We start from the raw sequence: 26,931 nt of genomic DNA on the forward strand, positions 1-26,931 counted from the left end.
ATTAATGCCTGAGCACCTAGATATATGTGACTGCAGAAGAATCTCAGTTTCCATTTAAAAAAAAAAGTAAGTTTCTAGGCCTCATAATTGTGGAGAAAAGGTTAAAAACACAAACCAAATGTAGCCTGAAAGCTCAAAACCAGAAATCAAACAAAAGGAATCCCAAATTTATTATTTTTATATTATTATTAGTAAGCCACTCATGACTTTTGGGGGCCTGATTTATGATTTTGAACATTTGGGATCAGCACTACCGAGGTTCCCTCTCAGATCAAAGGGCGGCTGGGAGAAGAGCAGAAGTAGCTCTACCATCTGTTAGCTTCCCACCTTAGCTCAGTTCTTCTGCCTGTTCCACTTACTCTCTGTCACATTCTCCATCTATTTTAGCATGCAGTAGTGCTTTCTGCTGCCTGCTCCACGGCAGTTGGATTCTTGACAGGGTATTACAGGTTTCTGTGTGGGGCAATCTGGGTGCGGGTGGCTCAGTGGGAGATCTGGATGCACAGGGGCTTGTTGGGGGGTTCAGGTGCAGGGACAATGGGACTCTGCAGGGGATCCAGGTGAAGATGGTTGGGACTCAGCAAGGGGGGGTCTGGGTGTAGGGAGAGGAGCTCGGCGGGGGAGTCCAGGTGTTGGAGAAGTAGGGCTTGATGGTATGAGGGTCCAGGTGCGGCTGGTTGGGAATCAGTGGGGTGGGGGCCTGGATGTGGGGGGCTCATTGGAGGGATCCAGGTGTAGAGGGGTAGGGCTTGTCAGGGTGAGGGTTCGATAGGCCTGCTTAATGGGGGACCCCCAGCTGCTGCCGAGGGGATGCCGCATGCCAGGTTGCCACTTCCCCCCACGATTCTCCTATCTCCTTTTCTTCTCCATCCCCCCTTCACTCCCACATTCCCCTCCGCCTGCCCTATTCTACCCCTCCTTCCTTCCCCACTAACTCTTCCCCTCAACCCTTCATCCCCCTTCCCTTACCCAGCCCCACCAAGGGCATTCACTGTTGCACAGAAAACAGGAAGGCTCCCAGCACACAGAAGGGGAGCACGACTGGCATTAGGATCCAGGAAGCAGTATTCAGATGTAGGTCAGAGGAGCCCAGACACAGCCTCCTTCAGCTGGGCAGCACTGCGCTTGCAAAAATGAAGGGGGGGTAGTGGCAGGTAACCCCATGTGCCCCTCCCCCACCTCATCTCTGTTTGGAGGGAGCAATCCCCCTTCAAACTGCACACATTGTTGCCCCCGTCTTCCTCCAGGCCCCACTGTGTCTTCCCTGATGTTTTCTGCACAGAAGCACAGGAATTCGGGGTAGGGAGAGTTGTGCGGGTGTGCAGTCACACAGAATCCCCCCCAGGAGTCATATATGTATGTAAAGCTATAGCAATATCCTATAACTTCAGATGCATAGAGCAATTGACAAAGATTGCTCTTTTACTCAGCATGGCTCTTGTATTTCCGAGCTAGCCGGTAATGTGTATAGTGGCCTTTTAAATGTATAATTACGTCCTAGTACAATTAAATATGAGGCTATAGTTAAGACATCAACTGCTAGTTATTGCTTGTGCTTATTAGGCTTTTCCAAAAAGTTGCTTGGCACAGCAGGACTAGCAAGTGGACAGTTACAACTGTTCTAGAGAGCACTGTTGAGACCAGTGGAACACAGCAGCTCCTCTGAAAATGTAGCTGCAGAATGTGTGCACACATGCTGGGGTTTTATATAGTCACGTGAGTTTTCTGAATACTCCAATAAAGGGGCTTTTTGCCCATGCAAGTAGATGAACTTTCATATACTGATAGCATTTTTGGAAAAATGTACCCTATAAGACTTCTTTTAAACCTAAAATTTTATAAATAAATTTAATTACACATACAAATATCCAGATAATTAGCAAATTACACAGTGAAAAATATAAATTACTCAAACTAATTATGCAGTGAACATCGCAAAACAGTGGAGTCTTTTGGAAAATAAAATCCCCCTGAATAGTAGGAACCTAGAGATTCTGAAAGAAATGATAGAAATCTTCAACGCATTGCCTTGGTCTCTGCAGAAGGGCTCTCACAAAATATTTTCCTATTCTTGACAACTGTAAGAATAAGTTACAAATGTCCGTTTTCCTTCTGCTTTTGTTCCGTAGGTACACCAAGAAAGATGCTGAACTTGTAAAACCACATTATTAGAATAGAGTCATGAATGTGTCTTACATTTTTAGCACAGAGAGCTTTCATGTGTCAGCTGTATCTGGCAGCTACATATTAAATTATTACTACCATAATTTTAAGTCTCTTTCTTGCATTTCCCCCCACAATAGAGAGCCAACCCCATAATTTTCAAAAGCAAAACCACCAAATTTGAGTATTGAAAATTTTAGCCTTAGGACAAGTGTGTTAACACTTTTCCAGAAATTATCAGTAAGTATAAATTTTTAAAAGACCTCTCAATTTGGGGATTATACTTCTCTTCTAAACCAGTGGGAATGTGTTACGTGATCTGTGCACATACTGTGGTGCCAATTCAGGATAAACAGAAGCTGTAGTTTTTATTGGAAGCCATAGCAATTGATGTGAAATCTTGTACAGTAAAACATTAGGTCTTTCCCCATTACTGCCCCTTTATGCCATTCCACTAGTATGTGGGGGGAGGGGGGAATGGAGGGGGGTGGAGAGGTAAGGCAGGGGAGGAATGAAGTGGTTACTAAACTAGAAAGTTGGTTTAAAAAAATACTCGAGGAGTAATGCGTATAAGCAGGAGGGGATTTTACCTTTGTATATGGCATTGGTGAGACTGATACTGGAATGCTGTGTCCAGTTTGGTGACCACATTAGAACATAAGAATGGCCATACTAGATCAGACCAAAGGTCCGTCCAGCCCAGTATCCTGTCTGCCAACAGTGGCCAATGCCAGGTGCCCCAGAGGGAGTGAACCTAACAGGTAATGATCAAGTGATCTCTCTCCTGCCATCCAGCTCCACCCTCTGACAAACAGAGGCTAGGGACACCATTCCTTACCCATCCTGGCTAATAGCCTTTAATGGACTTAACCTCCATGAATTTATCCAGTTCACTTTTAAACCCTGTTATAGTCCTAGCCTTCACAACCTCCTCAGGCAAGGAGTTCCACAGGTTGACTGTGTGCTGAGTGAAGAAGAACTTCCTTTTATTTGTTTTAAACCTGCTACCCATTAATTTCATTTGGCGGCCCCTAGTTCTTATATTATGGGAACAAGTAAATAACTTTTCCTTATTCACTTTCTCCACACCACTCATGATTTTATATACCTCTATCATATCCACCCTTAGTCTCCTCTTTTCCAAGCTGAAAAGTCCTAGCTTCTTTAATCTCTCCTCCTATGGGACCTGTTCCAAACCCCTAATCATTTTAGTTGCCCTTTTCTGAACCTTTTCTAATGACACTATATCCTTTTTGAGATGAGGGGACCACATCTGTACGGAGTATTCAAGATGTGGGCGTACCGTGGATTTATATAAGGGCAATAAGATATTCTCCATTCTACCCTTTTTAAATGATTCCTTACATCTCGTTTGCTTTTTTGTCTGCCGCTGCACACTGCGTGGACATCTTCAGAGAACTATCCACAATGACTCCAAGATCTCTTTCCTGATTAGTTGTAGCTAAATTAGCCCCCATCATATTGTATGTATAGTTGGGATTATTTTTTCCAGTGTGCATTACTTTACATTTATCCACATTAAATTTCATTTGCCATTTTGTTGCCCAGTCACTTAGTTTTGTGAGATCTTTTTGAAGTGCCTCACAGTCTGCTTTGGTCTTAACTATCTTGAGCAGTTTAGTATTGTCTGCAAACTTTGCCACCTCACGGTTTACCCCTTTTTCCAGATCATTTATGAATAAGTTGAATAGTATTGGTCCTAGGACTGACCCTTGGGGACCACTAGTTACCCCTCTCCATTCTGAAAATTTACCATTTATTCCTATCCTTTGTTCCCTGTCTTTTTTAACCAGTTCTCAATCCATGAAACGATCTTCCCTCTTATCCCATGATAACTTATTTACGTAAGAGCCTTTGGTGAGGGACCTTGTCAAAGGCTTTCTGGAAATCTAAGTATACTTCCCCTTTCTTTTTCATTTTTAAAAGGATGTTGAAAAACTGGAGAGGGTGCAAAAAAGAGCCACAAGCAATGATTTGAGGGCTGGAGAAAATTTTACAGTGAGAAATTTTAAGCGCTCAATCTGCTAAATTTGTCAAAAAGAAGAGTCAGAGATGATTTCATTATAGTATATAATTACCCTCACGAGGAGAAAATACCAGGTACGGATGGGCTCTTTAATCTAGCGAAGAAAGACATAAGAACCAATGACTGGAAGCTGAAGCTACACAAACTGAAATTAGAAATATGGCATGACGTTTTTTAAACAGTGAGAGGGATTAACCATTGGAACAAATTACCAGGGGAAATGGTGGATTCTCCATCTCCTGATGTCTTGAAATCAAGACTGGTTGCCTTTCTGGAAGACATGCTTTAGTCAAACACAAGTTACTGGGCTCAGTACAGAGGTAACTGAGTGACGTGATTTGTAGGAGATCAGACTAGATGGATCTAACAGTCCTTCCTGGCCTTAAACTATGAATTTAAATAATCAGATAATCTATAGCAAATTTGACATGCTTTGATGAAATATTGCACATGCTGCAAAAATGATCATGTTCACTGAACAAAACAATTTCTCCTAGAGATTCACTTGCCGTGTTCACTCAGCAGAAAACAGACTATCACAGGGAAACAGATGCATCTCAACACACAGAACCTGCATCATTAGTGTCCATATTCTAAATAAAACCAGAACATACAACAAACATGAGGTGGTTCTGATAACACCTATATTCTCTGTTGGGCCTATACAACACATGTGCATCAACAATATTTGTATATAAAAAAGAATCTATGATAAAACCTAGAATTAGTCTATTAGAACACATTTGTAGGATTATTTAACTCTGTTTTTATTTATAGCATAGTAGTGCCTAGGGATCAGGACTTCACTGTGCTAGCTTCTGTGCAAATGTAAAATAAAAATGGACTCCCTACTCTAAAGATCTTACTGTCTTGGATTTATGGTGACAAGATGCAACGGTGGATGAAACAAACAGACCAGCATAAAGGGGAGGATGACATTCAGTGAAATGAAAAAGTTTTGCATGCTAATCAATAGTCACCGCGTGCCATGTGTTTAGCCATTTCAACAGGTGGTGTTTTGCAGGGACTTCCAATCTTTTCCTTTTTTATTTTAAAATTTTAAAATAAGTTTGAGTTAGCACTGCATAATTTTAGTTTAGTTTTTAGCTTAGCAAACAGACCTTAACAGCCAGTGTTAAAAGAAGCAATTCTTAATCACTGTATGTATGCAACAACTTGTCACCTTACTCTCACAGCTGTGGCCTGCACTTCCATTTGCCAAAATTCATGTTCTTACCTTTCCAACAACAATATGATCTTTTAATTGCAAGACACTGGTCTAGCCCTGTAATACACTAGAGTCAATGCAAGCCTAAGTTGTAGGATGGGAAGAGGAGGATGAAAACAAGGAGAAAGGAGTCAAAGATGCATGAACTTCATTTTAGTGCATGTTTAATAAACAACTTTTATACAGATATCGGCAAGTAAGAAAAGGAAGTGTCATTTATTCCATCACCTGTAATTAATTCAGTCTTAAACATTTACTCAAGTGTGTCATTCAGAAAATGACTGTTTCGCTAACACTTCTGATCGCAGCAGTACGACTTGAGATGCATTTGGTTACATGAATATTTCATCAGCCCCCATCTCAAGGAAGACCTAGTTTGGTGCTTTATTTTTAGTCACAAACCGGTCAATGGTAAGTCACAAGACATGGAAATAATCCAAGTGTTAAAAAAAAAAAAAAAATCTAGGGCAAGTATAATCACCACAACAACTGAAAGGAAGAGGAAGAGGAAACAACTGATAGACAGTTACTAACAGTTTATTTTTCCTCTCAGTATATTAATGTATTTTAGAAAAAGAACCTCTTCTATGAGCTCATTCCTTTTTTCCTAGGTATAGCATCTATTTTAGATAATTTATAAGGTACTGTGGTTAAGCAATCATGCTTCTTTTATACGATAACTAGGATTCTGCCTCAAATATTTGCCACAGAGGAACATTTTCTAAGGGCCTGATTCTACAAACATCTAAAATCACCATCATACAAGGTACTGACAGTTCAGATATGGCAGAATGCAACCACTTTCTATTCCTTCTGGTTCAAATCTTTTAGTCCTTAGGCTACAGGATTTTGCCCTTATCTGAGTAAGTACAAAATGAAACACTTAGCTATAAGCAGACTTATTTTCACCTAGCTCATCAGAAGTTTAATTCAAAATAAAATTATCTATCATATACAGAAATATAAGGTCTCATCCAAGATATACTCAATTATTTTATAGCTTTCTGAAGAGAGAATTTAAAAGCATCCCTGAAGTTCTTTTAAGGCATTGTTTTTCACAATGGGAATACTCATAAAGCCCCAAAGAAAAACTTGTCAGGGCCTTTAGAACTCGGAAAGAGGACTAATGCTATTCTTTAAAGACTATGGTTCTTGAATTCTTGCATGAAATATGATGTTATTTGATGCTCGCTCACCTTACTGATTTCAGTGTCTGTATACAAGACTGACATGGCTGTTGCACATGGTCAAATTATTGAAACCCAGAATGACGGCATTTGTGAGTGAACATTTATTGCAAATAAAAAGGCATTTTGGTAATGACTACTTTAAGATAAAATTAAAAATAGTTTCTATTTACTGTAATAAATTAGGGGTTTTTTCCCCCCTGGTTGACTTGAATTTTCTTAAATTGCTGTCTCAGACAAACTTTTTTATTAAATAAGAAATGTCCCTAACCAGCTATATCTGTCAGAGAAAGAAAAATGTTGAATTACTAGAGAGACTGTCTGGAAAGGGAACTTTTCTTCTGAATGAAAGAAAGAAAGAACGCTTTAATTACTAGATTATTTTTTCTGCTCTGGAAACCAGTGTCTTCCCGGCCAATCAGGTATACTTGTATGACTACATTATGTGATTATCAGTGTGAACTTTTTCAGGAAGTTGAGAATTCTGGAAATCAATAGGGAGATAAGAAGTGGTTCTTAAAGACAGTTCTTATAGCTTCTTGACACTGAAACCACAGTCTATCATCCACTGGTTGGCTTATACTATCACTTTAAAACAAAAACGCTTCCTACATTCTTCTATTTTCTGCTGTTGCAGACAATTTTCTTTACTGTGCCAATGTCTCAATCATTCTGGGGTGTCAAACATCTGTAAGTTTATGTACAGCCTACAGAAAATGTCAATAAAAAATATCAGACTGATCTTAAAAATTAGAAGGAAATATTTTCCACCTGTAAAACTCAGTGATCTGGTCGCATGCTCAGTGTGATGAGATCCACTGGCAATATCAAGTAGCATCCTCTACAGCACGCCATCCTTTTCCTGTTCCCTCCTCTGCCTCCCTGGCCTCAGCTAACTGGCAGGATGCTGGTACAATAGCAATTCCCCATTTTGTTCCTATAGCATCCTTGCACATCCATGAGAGCAGCTGCTTCCTCCACAACTCACACCTAATTCAGTTCTTCTTAGAAGTCTCAGAAAGGCCCTCTGGTCCACTACCTCCTGGACAAGAATGAACAGATCAGAGGTTTTAAAAGGGAAAGTTGAAGGAAACCCATCTGTTGTCAGGTCTTGGAATCTCTAGGAGAGTCAGAGATGATGTGCTCTAGATTCTGAATTTCATTCTTCCTTGTATGTTTGTATAATTAAACTATTATGTTGTCTTTCATTTTTCAAAATAATAATGATATGGAATACTTGACCACACGTTCTTTATTGCTTGGAGCTCTGTAGAGATTGATGTAGAGAAATTAAATCCTTGCAAAAAAAATCTCTCATCAAAATGGGCTGTATAGCTGTTGGGCTGTCCCTTCTTAAACAGTTTATTTTCTATAAACCTCTGATATCCCCAGAGTCTTATGTAGTCGATCATAGGGGAAAATATTTATTAGAGATGATATATACCAGAGTTCACTTAGCAGTTCTTGTGAACAAAAAGGCTCCTGGGTGGTACTGTTGAAAGTTGGGTAATATAGTTATTATTTTGTTGAAATAATATTTGGAATTCATATTTTCTCTGCTAGTAAATCACTATACTTGTATGGCCTGCCTCAAATTAAGTGATCCTATCTTTTTCACATTTATAAATATTAAAGGAAAATGTCCCAAGATCTATGAAAATTATAACGCTGTTCTAAAACATAATATAAGGAAGACTGAAGGGGTCAACAACTTCATTAGCACTAAATTGATGGGGGGATATCCTTGTTAGTAGCTATATTGCAGGTATTCCAACAAATCACACTATGTCTTTAAAATGTGATGTTTTTGGAGAAATGTGTTCTCTTTCAGTATAAAAGAGGATCTATCTCCTGAACAGATATCATTTCAGAGTCCAATTAAGTTACTAAAAAGGTATGATTTTTCTTGTTGAAGAGGTGAAAGGTAAAGATAAGATTGCAATCAAGATATAAATTAAGTGGAGGAAAACTTTGACATGGTCTGAGAAAGCAAATGAAGCCTGCCAAAATCCTGAACAAACATTTCGCTAGTTCACTTTCTACATCAGGAAGTTGTATGAGAATCTTGAAAAATAGATTCCTGTAACTAATTTAATGAGAGAGAGAGAGCGTGAAACATGGTGCCTTCTTATGTTCTTCTTGTCCCCAAGGCCAGCATTAGAGCAGAAATTTGTAAAAATGCCTCTACTGAGTTAAACTTGATTGACTATCCCCCACCATTCTCTTTTCTGATAGCCAGAGCAGAATGTTTTATTAACACATTGCAATAAACAACATATTTTCATATATGAGTCAGATATCTTGTTTCCTGGCTTACCTCCGTCAGCCAGATGTTATGCTGTACCTGTCTCCTATTATTTTCAGTGTAATGCTTATGATATGGAACCTTTATTCTTTATGAACAGCCTTTATTCCTACTCTGTAAATTCTAGAATGGGGCAAAAGTGAATAAGGGTAAACAATCAAATATTTTCAATGTAGGGAAATAGCAATGAATGAAATATATATTAGCCTCCATCTGTTAGACCAGAAGTGGGCAAACTATGGCCCGCGGGCCACATCCAGCCCGTGGGACCATCCTGCCTGGCTCCTGAGCTCCCGGCCGGGGAGCCTAGTCCCCGGCAACTCCCCTGCTGTCCCCCCTCCCCCGCAGGCTCAGCTCGCCATGCCGCCCGTGCTCTGGCCTGCTGCTCCTCCCGGGCAGCGTAGCTGGCTCTGGCATGGTAAGGGGGTGGAGGGGGTCCTGGGAGCAGTTGGATGGGGCAGAGGTTCTGGGGGGACGGTCAGGGAATGGGGAACAGGAGGGGCTAGATAGGAGTGGGAGTCCTGGGGGGCCTGTCAGGGGGCGGGGGTGTGGATTGGGGTTGGGGCAGTCAGGTGACAGGGAGAAGGGGGGGTTGGATAGGGGGTAGGGTCCCGGGGGGGGAAGGGGTGGTTAGGAGCGAGGGTCCCAGGAGGGGGCGGTCAGGGGACAAGGAGCAGGGGGGGTTGGATGGGTCAGGGATTCTGAGGGGACAGTCAGGGGGTGGGAAGTGGGATGGGGCGGATAGGGGGCGGGAGCCAGGCTGTTTGGGGAGGCACAGCCTTCCCTACCCGGCCCTCCATATAGCTTTGCAACCCCGATGTGGCCCTCGAGCCAAAAAGTTTGCCCACCCCTGTATTAGACCCATGAGAATTCCTGCAGGATTGGTAAGAACTGCAAAGGCTGACAAGTATCAGGCTTGATAAACCTCTCATACTATTTTTTAAGTTCACAAAAGTTAATTTCCCAACTTATTTCCAAGTGAGATGCAATTTTCACCCCCCCGCCCCAAAACGTTAACTGAACAGGAAATTGTGTTCTTACAGGTAGAAGAACTATCCAAAAAAATTACAGTGTCAGCTGTGGATGCCCTAGAGACAGCAAATGTATATGTATAATTGACATCCTTAATAACTGACCATTTAGCATATTTAAGTTATCCCTTATGCTTAAGAGTAGGAAACTACCACAAACACTACAATAATGTTATGTTTTTAAAAAGGTACCCAGTGTGCTGTAACAATTTTTTCATTAGAAATTCTGTCCTAACTCCTCCTTTCTTTGTTCTCTCCTTGTTTGTCACTTTGACATTTCCGTCCATGTTTTTGCCAAGATTCTCTCCTAAGTAAAATATGAACCTGACAGTTCTTTGAGTCAGAGACAAACTTCTGAAAATGTTCAAGTACAATTGACTTTATGCAAGAAGAGGTTGCCAATCGCTAGTGAGCATACTTGTACTATGAGTTCAGGTCATTTTCTTTTTTTTTTAAAGTGATTTCACTATTTAGATAAAAGCAGAAAGTTCATAGAATACTGAAAAAGTGCCTGTTCCTTAAACTTGTTATTTTATTGTAGTCTGTTGCTAGAGAGAAAACTCAATCCACCCTTCAAGTCTCTCTCTACAAAACCACCTGTTTAGGCCACTTGGGTCTAGACAATTGGAGAGGGTCAGCATGTTCACCTCTTACGTGCCCAACCTTAGAAAGCAGAACCTACAGACCATGTACTTCTAGATCAATATTGAGAGCTTGGAGAGGCTTTGTAATGGGATGGCAGTTTCCATTGGTTCAGCATGGTAGAAACTGTTGGAAAAAAAAGGTTACCTGACTATAACTGTGGTTCTTTGAGATGAGATGAAGACATTTATTTTATGTGGGTATGCCTCACCAGAGCCAGAAAACTTTGCCTAGCACTCATACCCTGAAGCCATAGCCCCTCCCCAGGCCATATAGCGGTCAGGGAGACATAGCCTTCAGTTCCTTTGCTCCAAACATCAGAAGTGCAGACTCCAATGTAGAGGGGACAGAGGGTGGAACTTGTCCATTGACCTCAGACCTGGCTGCCCTGTTAACAGAGTCATATCTGGAGAGCAAGGCCTGCTAGTTTGCGATGCACTTCTGCAGGGAAGAGGAGGTATAAATCTTTCTCCCCATCAAGTTCATCCTCTTTGACTCTCTACCTTTGGGTGTAGATTTATACCTGCCCTGCTGTTTGCTGCTGTAACCACCAGGGAGTTGGGGGCTAGGTGGGAACAGAAACCCTCAAAACCTGGCATGGAAATGAAGTATAATTTCTCCAAATGTTTTGCCATAGAGGGGAATGAAGCTGGGGTATTTCAGAGGGCCTTCGCAGGATCCAGGAGAGCCTCATTTATTGGTAGGGCAATTCTCCCTAAAGCTGATGGTTGGAAAACATACAGGAGTTTATGCATATTCTCCTGGAGGAATTCTGCCTGGATACCCAAGTTGGCAGGAGGTCCTGATCACCAAGAGAGTGGACGATTCCAGCACGCATGGGGAGGACAAGGAGGTAATTTGCAGAATCAACAATGGATCCTGCTCTTATACCACAGGATCTGGTTGGAAGTGCCCTGTAGGACCAGAGGGAACAGATTCGGTGGTCACAGGAGCCACTGACGGGACTGGTGATCTTCCTCTGGAGGAAACAGAAGAGCGGGACCTCAGAGACCAAGGAGCATCTGAGGATTTCCAAGGAGGCCACTGGGCATACAGATAAGGCATTGGTATATAGTAGGTCCTGGGCCAACAACCTCTGTTCCTACTGCAGGACAGATGTCAGTCTCGATACTGATAGTGATCTGAGGGAGATCCCTGGTACTTATCTTGTGAGGAGGTGAGGACGATCCTGATCTGGATCTTGAAGAATCCCAGACATCCTGTGATGACAAAGGGGGAGCCAGCACCAATGTGGCAAACTACCAGTTCAAGTCATCTGAAGCACAATAAGGAGGCAGCACTGGTGCCGAAGAGCAGTGGAGAATTGGCACTGAATAAGAGACACTCCCACTGGGTACTGGGGAGGCATTGGCACCAAGGCTGGTACTGCATTTGAGATGGGATGTGCCACCAAGAAAACGACAGTGCCGAAGGAAGTCCCAGTGTCGAAGGGGCCTTCGATGCTGGGCCTGGCCTTGACCTGGCCTGGCCTCTAGCTCATGCCACAGGGCCGATGCTCTGCAACACAGCCAGAAGGTGCCAAGGACACAATGGAGGATGATCTGGTAGATGTTATAGCACCAGAGAACTCCTGAACCAGTGGAGAGTCCAGGACTGAGAGCAAACCAGGTATGCCTTCAGCATGGAGATAGTTGATGCTGATATTATCAATACCTGAATCAACAGACACCCTATGGCCAGAACCAGAGCCAACAGCATGGGCCCTTCCTGCTCTCAACATGGTACCGGGCAGCAGCTGGATGGATCTGCTCCATTCTACATGCCAGAGGGAGTATGGTGTTGGTCATCACTCCTCTTAGAAGTGGAAGAGAAGTCTCTGCAAGCTCTGGAATGGCTCTGGTTCATTCTATGGGACCTTTTCCTTGCGACACCAGAGGAGGGTGAACGACCCCTTGTCCTCCTGGGGGAAATGCCAGAGCCTGAATGCAGAGAGGCATCTCTTGCCAGGTCCGAAGGCAACTGCTGATCAGAGGAGGACCTCTGTGCTGAAGCATGCCTTATGGCCTGTTCTGGAAGGTGCTGCTTCAACAGCAAGTCTCTTGCCACCGAGGTTCTCACTTCGAATGACTTGCAGATGGAGCACCTCTCTTTAATGTGTCCTTTGAACAACAAACACCTGGTGCCGGAGTCGCTGTTGGGGTGACCCCCTCCATGATGGACAATTCTTGACTCCTGCTGAGGGCATCATACAGAGCAGCCAACTACTCTAGCTAACAATAAACTAACACTTAACTAACCCTAAAGATATTACTACTACTATCTACAAGGAAGAGTTCTGAGGGAGTCAAGGTGGCACCACCTTTATATGGCATGGGAAGGGGCTGCAGAGCGCCACCCCTACAGGTTCTGCTAGACAAAGTTCCCCAGCTCTGCTACGTGGGGAACGTGTATCCATATAGAATACATGGCTGCCTCTACTTGAAGAAGAGCCTTGTATAAAGATACTGATTAATTCCTGATGACTTGCTGTGGCAGATGTGACTATTAATTCCACCCTGGATATGAGGGAGATTCCTTAGGCAGAATGACTTGGGTTCTAGGACGGAAAGATCTCATCAGAAAAAGCCACGATAGACAGGTTTGCATTTGTGTTGTTCTTTGAATTATCCAAGAAGTCCAGGAGTGGGGGCTAGGTTCAAACAAAATACCCGGTATGTACATTACATTAAGAGCCGGGAGGGAGCTCCACCTGTTTCGAGACTCCTATTGCAAAGATCCTGAACCAACCACTTGAATTCTGCCCTAACAAACTATAGAATTTCGTTTCTAAGGCTGAGTCCAGAGATCTGGAGGATGACTACTGGGTAAGCAATAGCTTCTTCAACATCTATCTCAGATATTAGGGTACAGTTCAGACAAAGCACAAAAGCATGAACTATGGAGGAGCGCCAAGCACCTTTGCACTGAGTGTCTCCACTCACTAGGGATATGCTCAATGAACAATTAATGATAAAAGGCTTATGAGAAACCACAGAAAAAAAGAAAATATATAATTAACGAAAATCTCTGCAATTTGTCTTGCGTAATATCAGATTAGAGAATATTGGGAAATACTGGAATACCCAGAGAGAAGTTGTTGATTACAGGTTTGGAAGAATTGATCAGGCCAGTCAAATCATCAACTCAGCTATTATCAAAGAAAGATATGTTCGTCAAGGCTATGGGGGTCGTAAAGAAGGGATGAATATGAAATGCAGTAGTTCTGGCTCAATAGTACAGCTGCAGCTGTTGCTGGTTTTACATAAAGATGAATCTATCTAGAAGAAATAGTGGGAGTAAGACTCTGCTGTCCTTGCCTGGAGATCAGACACCTCACTGGAGTTAAAACAAAGGCTCGGTCAACAAAGAGTACATGCCACAAAATTTAAAGCAACTTCTATTTGGTAATGGACAATCTTTAAAAATTACCTCAGTGAAAGCCTCTATCCAGTCAGAAATAGTTTCAGTGAAGGCCAGATGAACTAAAAGATACTACAGAGGGATACTCAATTTATTTAAAAAACCAAAAGTTATAAAACTAATGGAACAATAAAGAATCAAATTCCAGAAAAAGTGGTCTTTCAAATACAGCGGTGACTCGTGTTTACTACCTTTAGTCTACATGGAACACAACAAATTTCGTTTTCCCCCAATTAATATTTACTAACCTCAATTAACATTTTATTTTCTGAATAATTATTTAACTTATTTTATTGCAAACACATTCTAAAGAAGGAAGTTCATTAAGCAAAGTGTAAAAGATTATGGCCTTCAAAAAACTTATTCATCAATAACATCTCTGTTCCCCTCCAAATGACCATAATGGGATAAACTAGTAGGACACTGTATTCCTTTGATTGATAAGTGAATAAAAGGGATAGATCATGACTTCAGTTTCAAGGTATGACTGATGTCACAATGGATTTTCAAGCAGGATGAAGACAAATATTGGGAGAAAACAGCTCCTCTGCATGAACAACTTATTCATTTCAAATTAATTTTTTAAAAAGAAAAATAAAGAAGATCCAAAATTAGCAAGGCTTATGTTTAATTTTTTGTCCACGTATGCAAGTTCATCTTTGTTAGCAACTATAAGTAAGTAATTTGGAAACCATTACAGTACTCCAATTCTGCTATTAGTTAGTTGACAAACTAATGAGATTATTTTATTTCTTTTGTACCAAAGGTCCTGATAAATCTAAGAAGAAAAGTATCAGAGGCGTAGCCGTGCCACCGGACTCCTAAGAAGAAAACATACTCAACCTATTTCAGATTCACCTTACACTTAGAAATCAATTCCCTACACAGCATGCAAGATTCATCTCTAGCATAACAATTCTTGTAATATCTCTGTGCATCCATGAGGAAAGACTATGTATACAAGTGGAACAAAAGGATAACAGGACTGAATTTGTTTGGCAAAACAATAGGTTTTCCTTATTTTGACAAACTAAAGGGGAAGACGAGAATAAAAAGATAGCTGAAAAGTTACAATCCACTGAAGTCAAACTCTACACATGCTCTTGGCAGGTAGGCACACGTGTAACAGCATGCATGTCTGTGAAGGTTTAGATTATCTCTAGTGTTTTAATGCTTTCCCTATGGGTTTTTTTTCCTGCTTAAGTGAGGGCACTATCTGCGAAGTCCCCATCCTCTTTACATTTGGGTCACTGTCATGATGCCCGTCAGAAACTTCCACAGCCAGACTTGAGGAGTAACTTGAGCATATTTTACATGTCCTACTTATTTATACTTGTTAAATTAACTGTGTATTGGCTGCTCACCTATCCTACCCATTATCTGTTTAGGCTCCCCACCATAAGCAGTGATACAACCTGCTGGAAAATTAACACATGGGCTCACCATGAAAGCTGGATAAATATTAAATATGTTAGCAACGGAGAAAGGACAGGGACAAACAAGCATTCAGTTTTGAGACACTAGATTGGATTTTCTTTCAATATGTATACTGACTCATTAACTATATTTATATTCAGAATAGGGCTGTCAAATAATTGCAAATAACTCATGCGATTAACTCAAAAAAATTAATCGTGATTAATTGCACGGTTAAACAATAGAATACCAATTGAAATTTATTAAATATTTATTAAATATTTTGGATGTTCTTCTACATTTTCAAAGATATTGATTTCTATTACAACATGGAATACAAAGTGTACAGTGCTCACTTTATATTATTATTACAAATATTTGCACTGTAAAAATGATAAGCTGCCGCCAAAGTGCCACCGAGGAAGGGGGAAAAAGAAAAAAACAAAAAAAAACCCCACACCGGAGTGCCGCCCCCTTCTGATTTGCCGCCCCAGACACCAGCTTCCTCAGCTGGTGCCTAGAGCCAGCCCTGCAGATGTATGCCTTCATGCTTCGGCCACCATTCCAGAGGACATGAATCCATGCTGATGATGCTCATTAAAAAATAATGCATTAATTAAATTTGTGACTAAATTCTTTGGGGGAGAATTGTATGTCTCCTGCTCTGTTTTACCTGCATTCTGCCATATATGTCATGTTATAGCAGTCTTGGATGATGACCCAGCACGTGTTTGTTTTAAGAACACTTTCACAGCAGATTTGACAAAACGCAAAGAAGGTACCAATGTGAGATTTCTAACAATAGCTACAGCACTCGACCCAAGGTTTAAGAATCAGAAGTGCCTTCCAAAATCTGAGAGGGACGAGGTCTGGAGCATGCGTTCAGAAGCCTTAAAAGAGCAACACTCCGATGCAGAAACAACAGAACCCAAACCACCAAAAAAGAAAATCAACCTTCTGCTGGTGGCATCTGACCCAGATGATGAAAATGAATGTGCATCAGTCCTACTTTGGATCGTTATCAAGCAGAACCCATCATCAGCATGGATGCGTGTCCTCTGGAATGGTGGTTGAAGCACAAAGAATCATAGAATATCAGGGTTGGAAGGGACCTCAGGAGGTCATCTAGTCCAACCCCCTGCTCAAAGCAGGACCAATCCCCAATTTTTGCCCCAGATCCCAAATGGCCCCCTCAAGGATTGAACTCACAACCCTGGGTTTAGCAGGCCAATGCTCAAACCACTGAGCTATCCCTCCCCCCAAGGGGCATATGAATCTTTAGTGCATCTGGCACATAAATATTTTGCGACACTGGCTACAACAGTGCCATGAGAATGCCTGTTCTCACTTTCAGGCGACATAAACAAAAAGCAGGCAGCATTATCTCCAGCAAATTGTAACCAAGTTTGTCTGAGCCATTGGTTGAAGTAGGACTGCGTGGACTTGGAGACACTAAAGATTTACATTGTTTTATTTTTCAATGCAGTTATTTTTTGTATATAATTCTACATTTGTAAATTCAACTTTCACAATAAAGAGGTTGCACTACAATACTTGTAAGAGGTGAACTGAAAAATACTATTTCTTTTGTTTTTTACCGTGCAAATAATAATAAAAAATAAATATAAAGTGAGCACTATACACTTTGTATTCTGTGTTGTAATTGAAATCAATATATTTGAAAATGTAGAAAACATCCAAAAATATTTAAATACATGGTATTCCATTATTAACGTGGTTAATCACAACTAATTTTTATAATCACATGATTAATTGCGATTAATATTTTAATTGCTTAACAGCCCTAATTCAGAATATTTTTAAATAATCTGACCAATTTTTGGTCATACTTGCCAGTATAGAGAGCTAAGCCATAATTTACAAATGTTCACAGACATACAAAAATTATGTAGAAAATCAAACTTACTATTAAGATAGTAATAGAACTTTGGCTTATACTACAGAAGTATAATATAGTTATTTAACACAAATTGTAACCATGTATATTTAGTATATTAATGAAATTGGGCCACTTATTACACGTGTAATGATATTAAGTCAACGAGTGTGCGTATGTGTGTGTGTGTGTGTGCGTGTGTGTCTATAACACCATTTTGACCCATTGTCTTTGGGGTTTTTGTTTTGTTTTCAAATTCAATTACCACATGCTTGCCACTTAGTAAAAGCACCTACTTACTAAAATAAAAATAAAACCAAACCAAAACAAAACCCCAACCAAACCACCAAAAAAAGCCAAAGCAAAGCAAATCACAACAAAAACCACTGCAACCCACTCAAACTGGACATATAAGCACTGCACTGATGCTGTTGTGCTTGTGTACATTTACTATCCTTCCCATCTAATCCCAAGGCTGTTGCATTTGGAAAAGGAACCAACCCATGGCTTATTTGGGTAATGCGGATTTGTCACTGGGTGCAAATCAAAGAGTTTTATAATTACTTGGGATGTCTATTAAAATATAATCATGCAAATCATTACTGCTACCACTGTTATATAATTGCAACAAATCTTATACAAAGTGTAACACATAGCCAGAAAGGGTTAAGCATCCTGCAGGCTAACTGACCCAGAGACAACTTGTAAAGACATATCAGAAATGGTAATTAGAGCCATTCTATGTTAGATTGGCTAGAATTTTGAAATGCAAACCTATATTTTTAGAAATTAGAGGTGATGCTAATTGTATGTGTGTACTCATTTCATATTAATATGTGAGCTATGTAAACAGACAGTTCCTGTCTGTCATTATAGCTATTGATTCAGAGATCAAAAGAAATATTAACATTTAGATGCATCTTGGGTGCAATCATGTAATTGTCTAAATGTCTCTTTGAAGTTTGTGTTAGACTGCCTAATGGATAAATTGCATTGTGTTAATTTGGGTAACTAATTACCGGTGATGCTTAGGAAAGAAGTCTCCATTAATTGCCTATTGTTCACCAAAGGACACCAACATGCCAAAAAAGGCCTGAAAAAAGGGCTTGGGGTCCTGATCCTTTTTATCTCAGACCTGCTTAATGCTTGATACAGGGGAAGCTTGAGTCAAAAGGTTGAGATCTTCAGAATCCCAGTCTGGAATCACCCTGAATACAAACATTGGACTATGAACCTATGAGCTAATTCTGAAAGAACTCTTTGCAATTACAAAGCTCACCATCCTTGCTATGAATCTGAATGTCAAGAATTGTACTCATCTGTGTATGTATACTGATCTTTTAACCAATACCCTCTCTCTTCTTTTCTTTTTTAATAAATTTTAGTTTAGTTAATAAGAATTGTCTGTAAGTGTGTATTTGGGTAAGATTTGAAATATTCATTAACCTTGGGAGGTAATCTGTCGGATCCTTTGAGATTGGTAGAATTTTTTTATATGATGAATAAGATTTTCAGTAATCCTCATCACATTTGCCTTGGGTGTCTGCGTGGAGGCCTAAGGCTGGGTTGCTTTAAGGGAACTGTGTTGTTGGCTTCTGGGTTACCAGTGCGGTATTATAGAAGCTGTTATGTGCCAGTTTGGTAAATCTAAGTATTGGCATATCCACCAGCTTTGGGGATTGCCTGCCCCATTCTTTGCAGTTCAGCCTAGTTGAGTGACCCCATTTGGCTCCCCTGGGACTCCAGTCACACTTGTAAACTCATGAAAACACAAACTCTGTGCTTTGCTTAATTTTATCAAGATAAGACTCTGAAGCAAAAGAGAAAAAAAAGTAGGTCTTCCTGACACCTATTTTATCATGTTTTAACAAAAAACTCTTTTAGTTTTATGAGCTAAGAGGGAGATTTTCAAAGGCACAAAATGGAGTTAGGTGCCCAGCATGGAAATTTTGATATATATATATATAAAGCTGTATTCTGGTTTATGAAAGGAAAATGCTGCCTTTACCTTATTGATGAGTATGACAATATCACCTTCTTTGATTGTCAGTTCATCTTCATTCTGTGCTTCATACGGAAATATTACTTTGCAATACTCCTTGACTGAAAGAAAAATGTGCAATTCAATAAACGATAATCTTATAACATTTTTTATCCAACTATTTCCCTATCAATATAGTCACGCTATACTTTAAGTGTCTCTATATAAAATATTTCTTTCTATTTTTACTATTTGTTTCTCTGTATATTGTAGACCTTCACAAATTGCATGAAATATTCAGAAGTTCTGAATTGACAATTCCTGCATTTATCAGCTAGGAAGAAAAAAGAGTTTTGTAGCCATATGTCATGAACTATTTCCATCAAAATAAATGTAAGCGTTTGTTGTTCCCTGTATTTCTTTCCATAAGCTCACAGAAATTAGAGATGGAAAAGACCTAGGAGGCCAGATAGTTCATTTATCTTCCTGCTAATGCAAGGCAATAGATATTTTTAATCTGGTGACTCAAAATAATTAAAAAAATGTAAAGAGGATTCATAAATATTTCCTTGTATATACATCATTAATGGACATTTTCCAACATTACTATAAAGTTTTTTCCTCCTTTCTTTCTTCACTTTCTATAAATAAGGTATCTTCTCAGTTCTAAGATACCAAATACTCCTACTCCTAATCATCAACACAACTGTCATAAAAAAACCCAGTTAATTATGACTTGTTGCTATGCAGCGAAGTCAAGCATGCCAATCCTCATTGAGAAGTTATAAATAAAGAGGATCATTCATTTCTCCTATTAGAGTATATATAAAAATATACAATATTTTAAATCAGAGCCCTCTATTAGAAAGATAGGTGGATGCTTTATAGATTAATATTAAGTAATTATAAAATATACATCTAGGTAAGTCGGTGCATGGGGATGCACTGTGCTTGAACAATTAGTTTTAATGGGGGTCAGGGTCTTTTCTGGTTCACATATTATTACTCAGCAGGGGATGAATTTTAAGTTGCTGTGAAGTAAGTATGTCAAGATCTCTCTGGCTCACAGCTCTCTTCTTGACAGCCAAGAAAATTAGTACATGAACCATCAGTTTGTAGCCTCTTTCCTCCTCTGAAGATATAATGATCAGGAAAAGAGGATGAGCATACTTCTGGAAAGACCCTCTGACAAGAGCCAAGGAGGAAGAGGCTGATCCTCCTGATACTTTCCAGAAATAGAGAACATCCTCCAATAACAATTTCCAAATACTATTATTTATGTATTAGTTGCTCAGAACAAAAGAACGGTCTCCAAGGATTCAGCATGGGAGAACCTGAGACCCATAATTAGTATTTGAGGTGGGACGAGAGTGGTTAACTACCAGTCTGTAAGTTGAGTCTTGGACCTCTCCATCTTTTCTCTGGGGCCAAGCAAGGAAGTTACTCCAGCTCAACATATTGAGCAGTTCTTCTGGGGTGCTTGACCCCATATCACTGTAGGAAGGAGTATGCAGAATAGTGGAGATATGGGGGTGGAAGACTTACATGCACTGATCTAGAACAGCTGGTTGTGGAGCAAGTGAACAGCAAGGAGATAGACTGATAGAATCAACTAAGAATCAACTATGTTCTCATCATTTCATTTGCATGTGGGCTATCATCATAATAATTTTGTATTTATAGAATCTACACACCACAAAGAAAGATTTTGACAAATAACAGATTTAATAAATGTATGTAGAGCTGGTATCAATTTAAGGCTGTACTTCAAAAAAGCGTGTGCAGCATCTTGTGTAAAGCCTCTTGTTATTAGGCAGGACCTTAGTGATTCATTTTTATGACACAGAATGGAATGTTGGGAGGGGCTGTTGCAGGAAGTGATTTTCCTTTTTGAATGAGACTCAGGAGACTGTGCATTCTCAGGTGCATAAATTATTCCTCTATGAATTAATTGGATGTTATGTTCTCAATATCAGGTGGGAAACAATGCACAGCAGTCTACAGTGAATAAGTAGAAAGAAAGTATTACATTAGAATTAAAACCCCAGTGTTCTCAGAGAAGGGCTCCCAGAAAGGGGCAATATACGTAGGTCTTAGTAACCCTTATGAGTGTGTAGTGATGATATGGGTGACTGCATAAAAAGGTTGAATCAACTTTCAAGCCTCTGGAAAGGCTAACTGTTTAGGAGAAGCAAAAATAAATAGTTAAGAGGCTCAACAGGTCAAACATATAAAATTCTATTAACAAAACAAGGTGATATTCTACTTTTCTTCGCCACATTAAGACCTTCATAAATCATCTGAGCAAAAGATAACAACAGGATTAAAATGTGCTTATTTCCAGCAATCATGTTTAGACAGAATAAAAGAAAGGGACAGACTCTAATCTCAGACACACAGCATATATGTATACAAAAATAAATGTTCTGAGAAATGTCAACACATGCCAGAAAGCTGAGGTCAGAATCAAGCCCATGAAACGTAATGGGACGCTGGTTTTCCAGCCTATTACGCTGGTTGGCAACAAAGAGGTGAGATACACTGGGTATTTACACTGAAAAACTACCTCCTAGAGACCACAATAGAATGAACTTTTTTTTAAAAAATGAGATCAACAGTAAATGAGTGGTTAAAGCAATGGCTGCCTGGAGAAATCTGACAAATGACAACTGTAGACAATAACAAAACAGACAAGCGAAACTCTATCCTCCTGCACCAAAAAGAAAATGTTTGTACAGCCCCTATATTTAGTACTCCCAGCTGCCAGTTTTGTACCCCTCTTCATCAGCTTCACACTGTGGACTAGAATACAAGGCACACAAACCTGCACCACTCTTCTTAAGTTCCACCAAATGCCTTGAAATTTCTCTCTGACCTAATGTAAAGGCACATTTTTAAAACAAGACTCCCTCCCAAACATATGCACATGCAAATTTTGGCAAAGAAATACTGGGGGAAGATAAAGACATTCAATCTGATGATTTTCAGTTCTTACTTAATACTTTAAAATGATATCGCTATGTTTACTCTTTCAAACTATATGAAGTGCCAGTAAAATAACTTGAATCACAAGCCCCACCCTCCCTCTCTAGAAATGGACAAGTAACCCTTCTTTCTCAATTCACATTCCTCAGGAAACAGACCGAGTGAACAGACAGGCCTTAATATTGCCCCTGAAAATTAATAAACTCAACCTCTTTTGCAGTGGTGTCTTAACTGTGGCCATTGAGGGAGGAGTCGTCTTTTTACGGGGGGAGGGGTGAAGCTTGACTGAATAATCTATAACTACCATGAATTCTAATTCCTAAATACTTAGCAGTTTATATTCTCTCACTCTGCGCTCTGTCTTTCAGGTAAAACACTTTTCTAATACCACTCCATATCTCTGATATCTTTACTAAATAACATAATGTAACTTTTGTTACCTTAAGATGTTTGAGTTCCTCAGAAAGCTTTTCCCTGTCTTTATCAAAGCCCATACATACACATAAAAGGGGATCAATTGTTTCTTCCACCTTACAGAATATACATAGTCCATCTTTGTGTCTATTTATCCAAAAAAGATTTTTGTTTAAGTCACAACTGGTTAGTACGCTAAACTAAATCATTTCATTTACTCTACCCAGGCTCTGATGTATGTTGTTATCCTCAGCTGTATGGCACAATTCAAAAAATCTTCTTCCGCTTTCTTCACTAATCCCAAATTTTTGCCATTCCTTTTTTAGGTTTTTCTGTACTAGGCTTTTAAATTCCTGTTTACCCAAGGGTATTTCTATGCTAATCCTTTTATTTCATTGTCTGCCTTTTCATTCCCTGTTATCCCAATATGCTCTGGGATCCAAGCTAATGCTAACGGTATCCCCATCTGTAGTAGCTATCATTAGAAATATATTATTTCATTGATTAAATCACTTCTACACACTGAGACACCTTTTTTTTTTTTTTATTATTATAAGACCTCAGACTGAGATAAAAAAAAATGACCACTTCTGTTGGGAGTACACCTCAGATCCGATTTAATGCTAGCATTCCTGCTACTAGTTTGGCTGTCATGACAGCTACAAAATCAGATGTTCTGGTAGATGTACTAATTCCAACTTCTGGTATACCATATGCTGCCCCTACTCTTCCTATTTTTTCTTTTTTGGATCCACCTGTATATATTTGAAAAAAACAACAACTACTTTTCATTTATATACTGGTACACTTCGTTTTTATTACCTACTGTTTCTTTTTTACGCTTACGTTTATAAAATAAATTTAAATCCGCATTTGGACATGCAACTTTCCATCTATAACTAATTTTTCTACGACTAATTTTCCTACAGTTTTCCAAAACGACTAATAGTTTTGACTTTGTTTAGTTTTTCCTTGCCTTTCAACTTCTGCTTCCACACTTTAACTCAATCATGTGGCTTTCTCACATCATGTGCTATCATTCACCAACCAAATTCTCAACAATCCTCGTATATTTGTTTGGTACTTTCCTCACTGAAATTCCCATTAACTTTGGCCCAGAAAGTTAGGTCCAGTAGTTTCATTTGTAGCGTAACTGGCATTTCACTAGAAGCGATCTGTAGTGTGTATATGGGTGTTGTAATAAATGAACCGCATACACTCACAGTGCCTGTGCTTATATTAAATCTAATTTTTTAAGTTCTGATTTTGATGCTGACACCCAGGCCATAGTCAATAATTGGGCCGATTAAAGCTCTGTATATTATCAACAGTGTTTTCTTATCCACCCCACAAGCAGTCCCAGCCAAACTTATAAGCAGGTTACTACTTCCTGTACGTTTATCTTTAACACAGTCTATATGATCTTTCCGAACTAATTTAGTATCAAATATTACCTCCTAGAAATTAAAACCTTTTACCTATGTCTATTTGTTCTCCATACATATATAGCTGACATTCCTTTATAACCTTCCTTATCATAAAGACCAATACTTTGATTTTAGTGATGGAGAATTTGAAACCTCAAGCATTTTCCCAGTCAGAGGTCTTTTGTAATGCTTTGTTGATTCTCTTTTCTCCCACTTCAGTATTCTTGCTCCTAACCCACAGAGCACAATCATCTGCAAATAGAGTGACACCTACTCTGGCACTTATTCATGTTGGGAGATCATTTATTCTATATTAAAGAAGGTCAGCCTGATAACACTTCCTCATGGTGTATCATTTTTAACATTACATATTTTTGACATAATTTTCCCAACTCTGACCTGCCTAGTCTTTTTACTCAAAAATTCTCTAATCCACCCATATATTCTTCCCCTTATTCCTTGTGCACCTATTTTGCACAACACGCCCTCCCTCCACAGCATGTCATAAAACTTTTCAATATCTATAAAGATAGCTATCATGAAACCTTTGTGCCCCATACAGTTTCTAATTTAACAATTTGATCAACGGTGCACCTTCCTCCCCAAAAACCACTCTGCACCTCATTTACAATGCCACTCTTTTCCAAATAGGCAGCCAATCTTTCATTCATCAGTCTCCCCATACTTTTTACCCAGGCAGGATGTAAGGGCAATAGGTCTACAGGCACTACTTTTGTGGACAGTTTGCCTAATTTCTGCATTTGTATGTTTTTGACAGTTTGCCTGATTTTTGCACTAGAATTACTGCACGTTTCTATTCTATTGTTATCACTCCTTTTCCCCATATAGTATTATTGTCATTTCCCACAGATCTTGAACCCAGGACTGCAGGATTCCTGGGAGCAGTCACACTCCAATCCTCCACCTGGCAGCCTGCTGACAATGGCTTATCTGGACCCACCAAGACCTGCCCCAGTGTGAGGCTCCACCTCTGAAGTCCAACTGGTGGAATCCCAGAGCGGCTGACTGGTCCACTGGCAGCAGGAGGAACAGGAAGCTCCACCCTGTTCTGGACTGTGTGCCTTATGTTTCCTGCTCTGTGGCTTGATTTCCTGGAATTCTGACCAGGCTCGACTCTTGGCATCTGACTTGTGGTTCCTAACCTCCAGTTATTCTCCTGCCTCTGACACTCTAGTATTCTGATCCCCAGCCTGACTCTGGTTCCTAAGTCATGGTTCTGACCTCTAGTTTGTCTTGTGCTTTTGATCTCCTGGTATCCTGACCCGCTGACTCTTGACTCTGGTCTATTGCGGACTCTATCTCTGCTAGGTCTGGCCTCCCACAACCAGGCCATGACAGTTATATAATTACAAGAGAACCCTCAGACTGCTTTCAAAGAGATATTTAAACACTATGTTGCATATATTATCTTTACCTACGGATGTATTCTTGCTGATATCAATAGCTTTCTCAAGTTCCCACAAACAAAACCATTCATTCAGAAAATAAAGATAAAGATAACAACTACACTGTTCATGATTCTCTTCAATGAATTGTATTTTATTCTTGTGGAAAACTGCCCTTTGATTTTCATAATTACTCACCCTTTGAAAAGCTTCTGTCAAAACTTCTGCTTTCTCATTATCAGAACATCTAACTATTTTGTCAGTCCTAGTAGGGCTTGGAATGTGACTCCTCTTGGTCTGAATTCCATTCATTCTTCTAATTTGCCTGTACATTTCTGATGTCTTAGTATCTTTATTTATCTGCCCGCAGTACCTCTTCACACGCTCTTTGATTTTTTTTAATAAGTCTTTGTGCTGTTGTCTTACTTCTTTTACACTTCATTACATCTTCACTATTAATTGCATTTTTTTGCTTTTTCATAGACTTTGTTCCTTTCTTTAACTGACATTTTGCACTCCTCACTTCACCATGGAAGAGAGTTTTTGTTTTGGGGTACTTCAATATCTTAGGTAGGGCTAGAGTAGCTGCTGCTATTAATCCTTTTACTATATTGTCATTGAAATTCTCTGTCATCATTCACATAAAGCTTTCTTAAAATTCCAGGTAGGTAATCTTCCATTACATTCAACCTTACCTTGCCCTGGAAAAGTAATATGTATGGGGAAATGACCACTCCCCATTCCTTCTTCCTTATGTATTTCCCAGCTGCGTCTACTTGCAGTATCTGGTGTTATAATTTCCAGGACTAACCAAGAAAGATTACCTATTCTGCATTAATTTGAGTTGGGGTGTCATTGTTTAAAACCACTACATTGTTTTCATCAACATAACTCTTGAAGGAGTCTGTGTTACGAAGAAAAATTGTATTTGTCTAATTTAAAGTCCATTCTCTGGGCCACACCCTGTGATTTTTAAAATGAAGTGTTTTAACCTGGCCTTTTACTATGGAGAGGCAATAGAGGGGGACCCTCTCTCGAGCTGACTCCTATCACTTCTGGTGCAGTCCTAATAGCAGCTCTGATGTGACTCAGGAGTGCCCTGAGCAGCTGCTGTACTTTATCTGCTGCAGTGGCTCAGGAGCTCCCTCAATGGCTATTTGCTGCATCTCCAGGGAGGGAGGAGAATGGTTCTGGCTCCTCCATTGCCAGTTTCCCCACCAGGCTATGGGAGCCCCAGGGAAAATACAATAGGAGCTCAACTGGCTGTGCCTAATCCCAGAAAAAAACATGGAGTAAAACATGGTTCCCCACTTGCACACAATCACTCAGGCAGTGGGAAAAAGGAAGAGAATCAGAGAACTAACAGCTCTCTGATTCTCTAC

General features: G+C 39.9%; 1 protein-coding gene across 6 annotated transcripts in view; it reads right to left on the reverse strand.

Annotated features, from left to right (window-relative positions):
• SH3KBP1 (SH3 domain containing kinase binding protein 1) overlaps nucleotides 1–26,931 on the reverse strand; it is a 339,502-nt gene that overhangs the window by 52,402 nt on the left and 260,169 nt on the right. For all 6 annotated transcript variants that reach the window (XM_073356811.2, XM_078854184.1, XM_078854185.1 and 3 more), the window contains one exon: nucleotides 19,345–19,439. In XM_073356811.2, coding sequence (XP_073212912.1) covers nucleotides 19,345–19,439 — 95 coding nt within the window. The remainder of the gene's footprint in view (nucleotides 1–19,344; nucleotides 19,440–26,931) is intronic.

This window comes from Lepidochelys kempii, chromosome 1 (assembly GCF_965140285.1).
Source record: "Lepidochelys kempii isolate rLepKem1 chromosome 1, rLepKem1.hap1, whole genome shotgun sequence".
In the NCBI taxonomy this organism is placed as follows: domain Eukaryota; kingdom Metazoa; phylum Chordata; order Testudines; family Cheloniidae; genus Lepidochelys; species Lepidochelys kempii.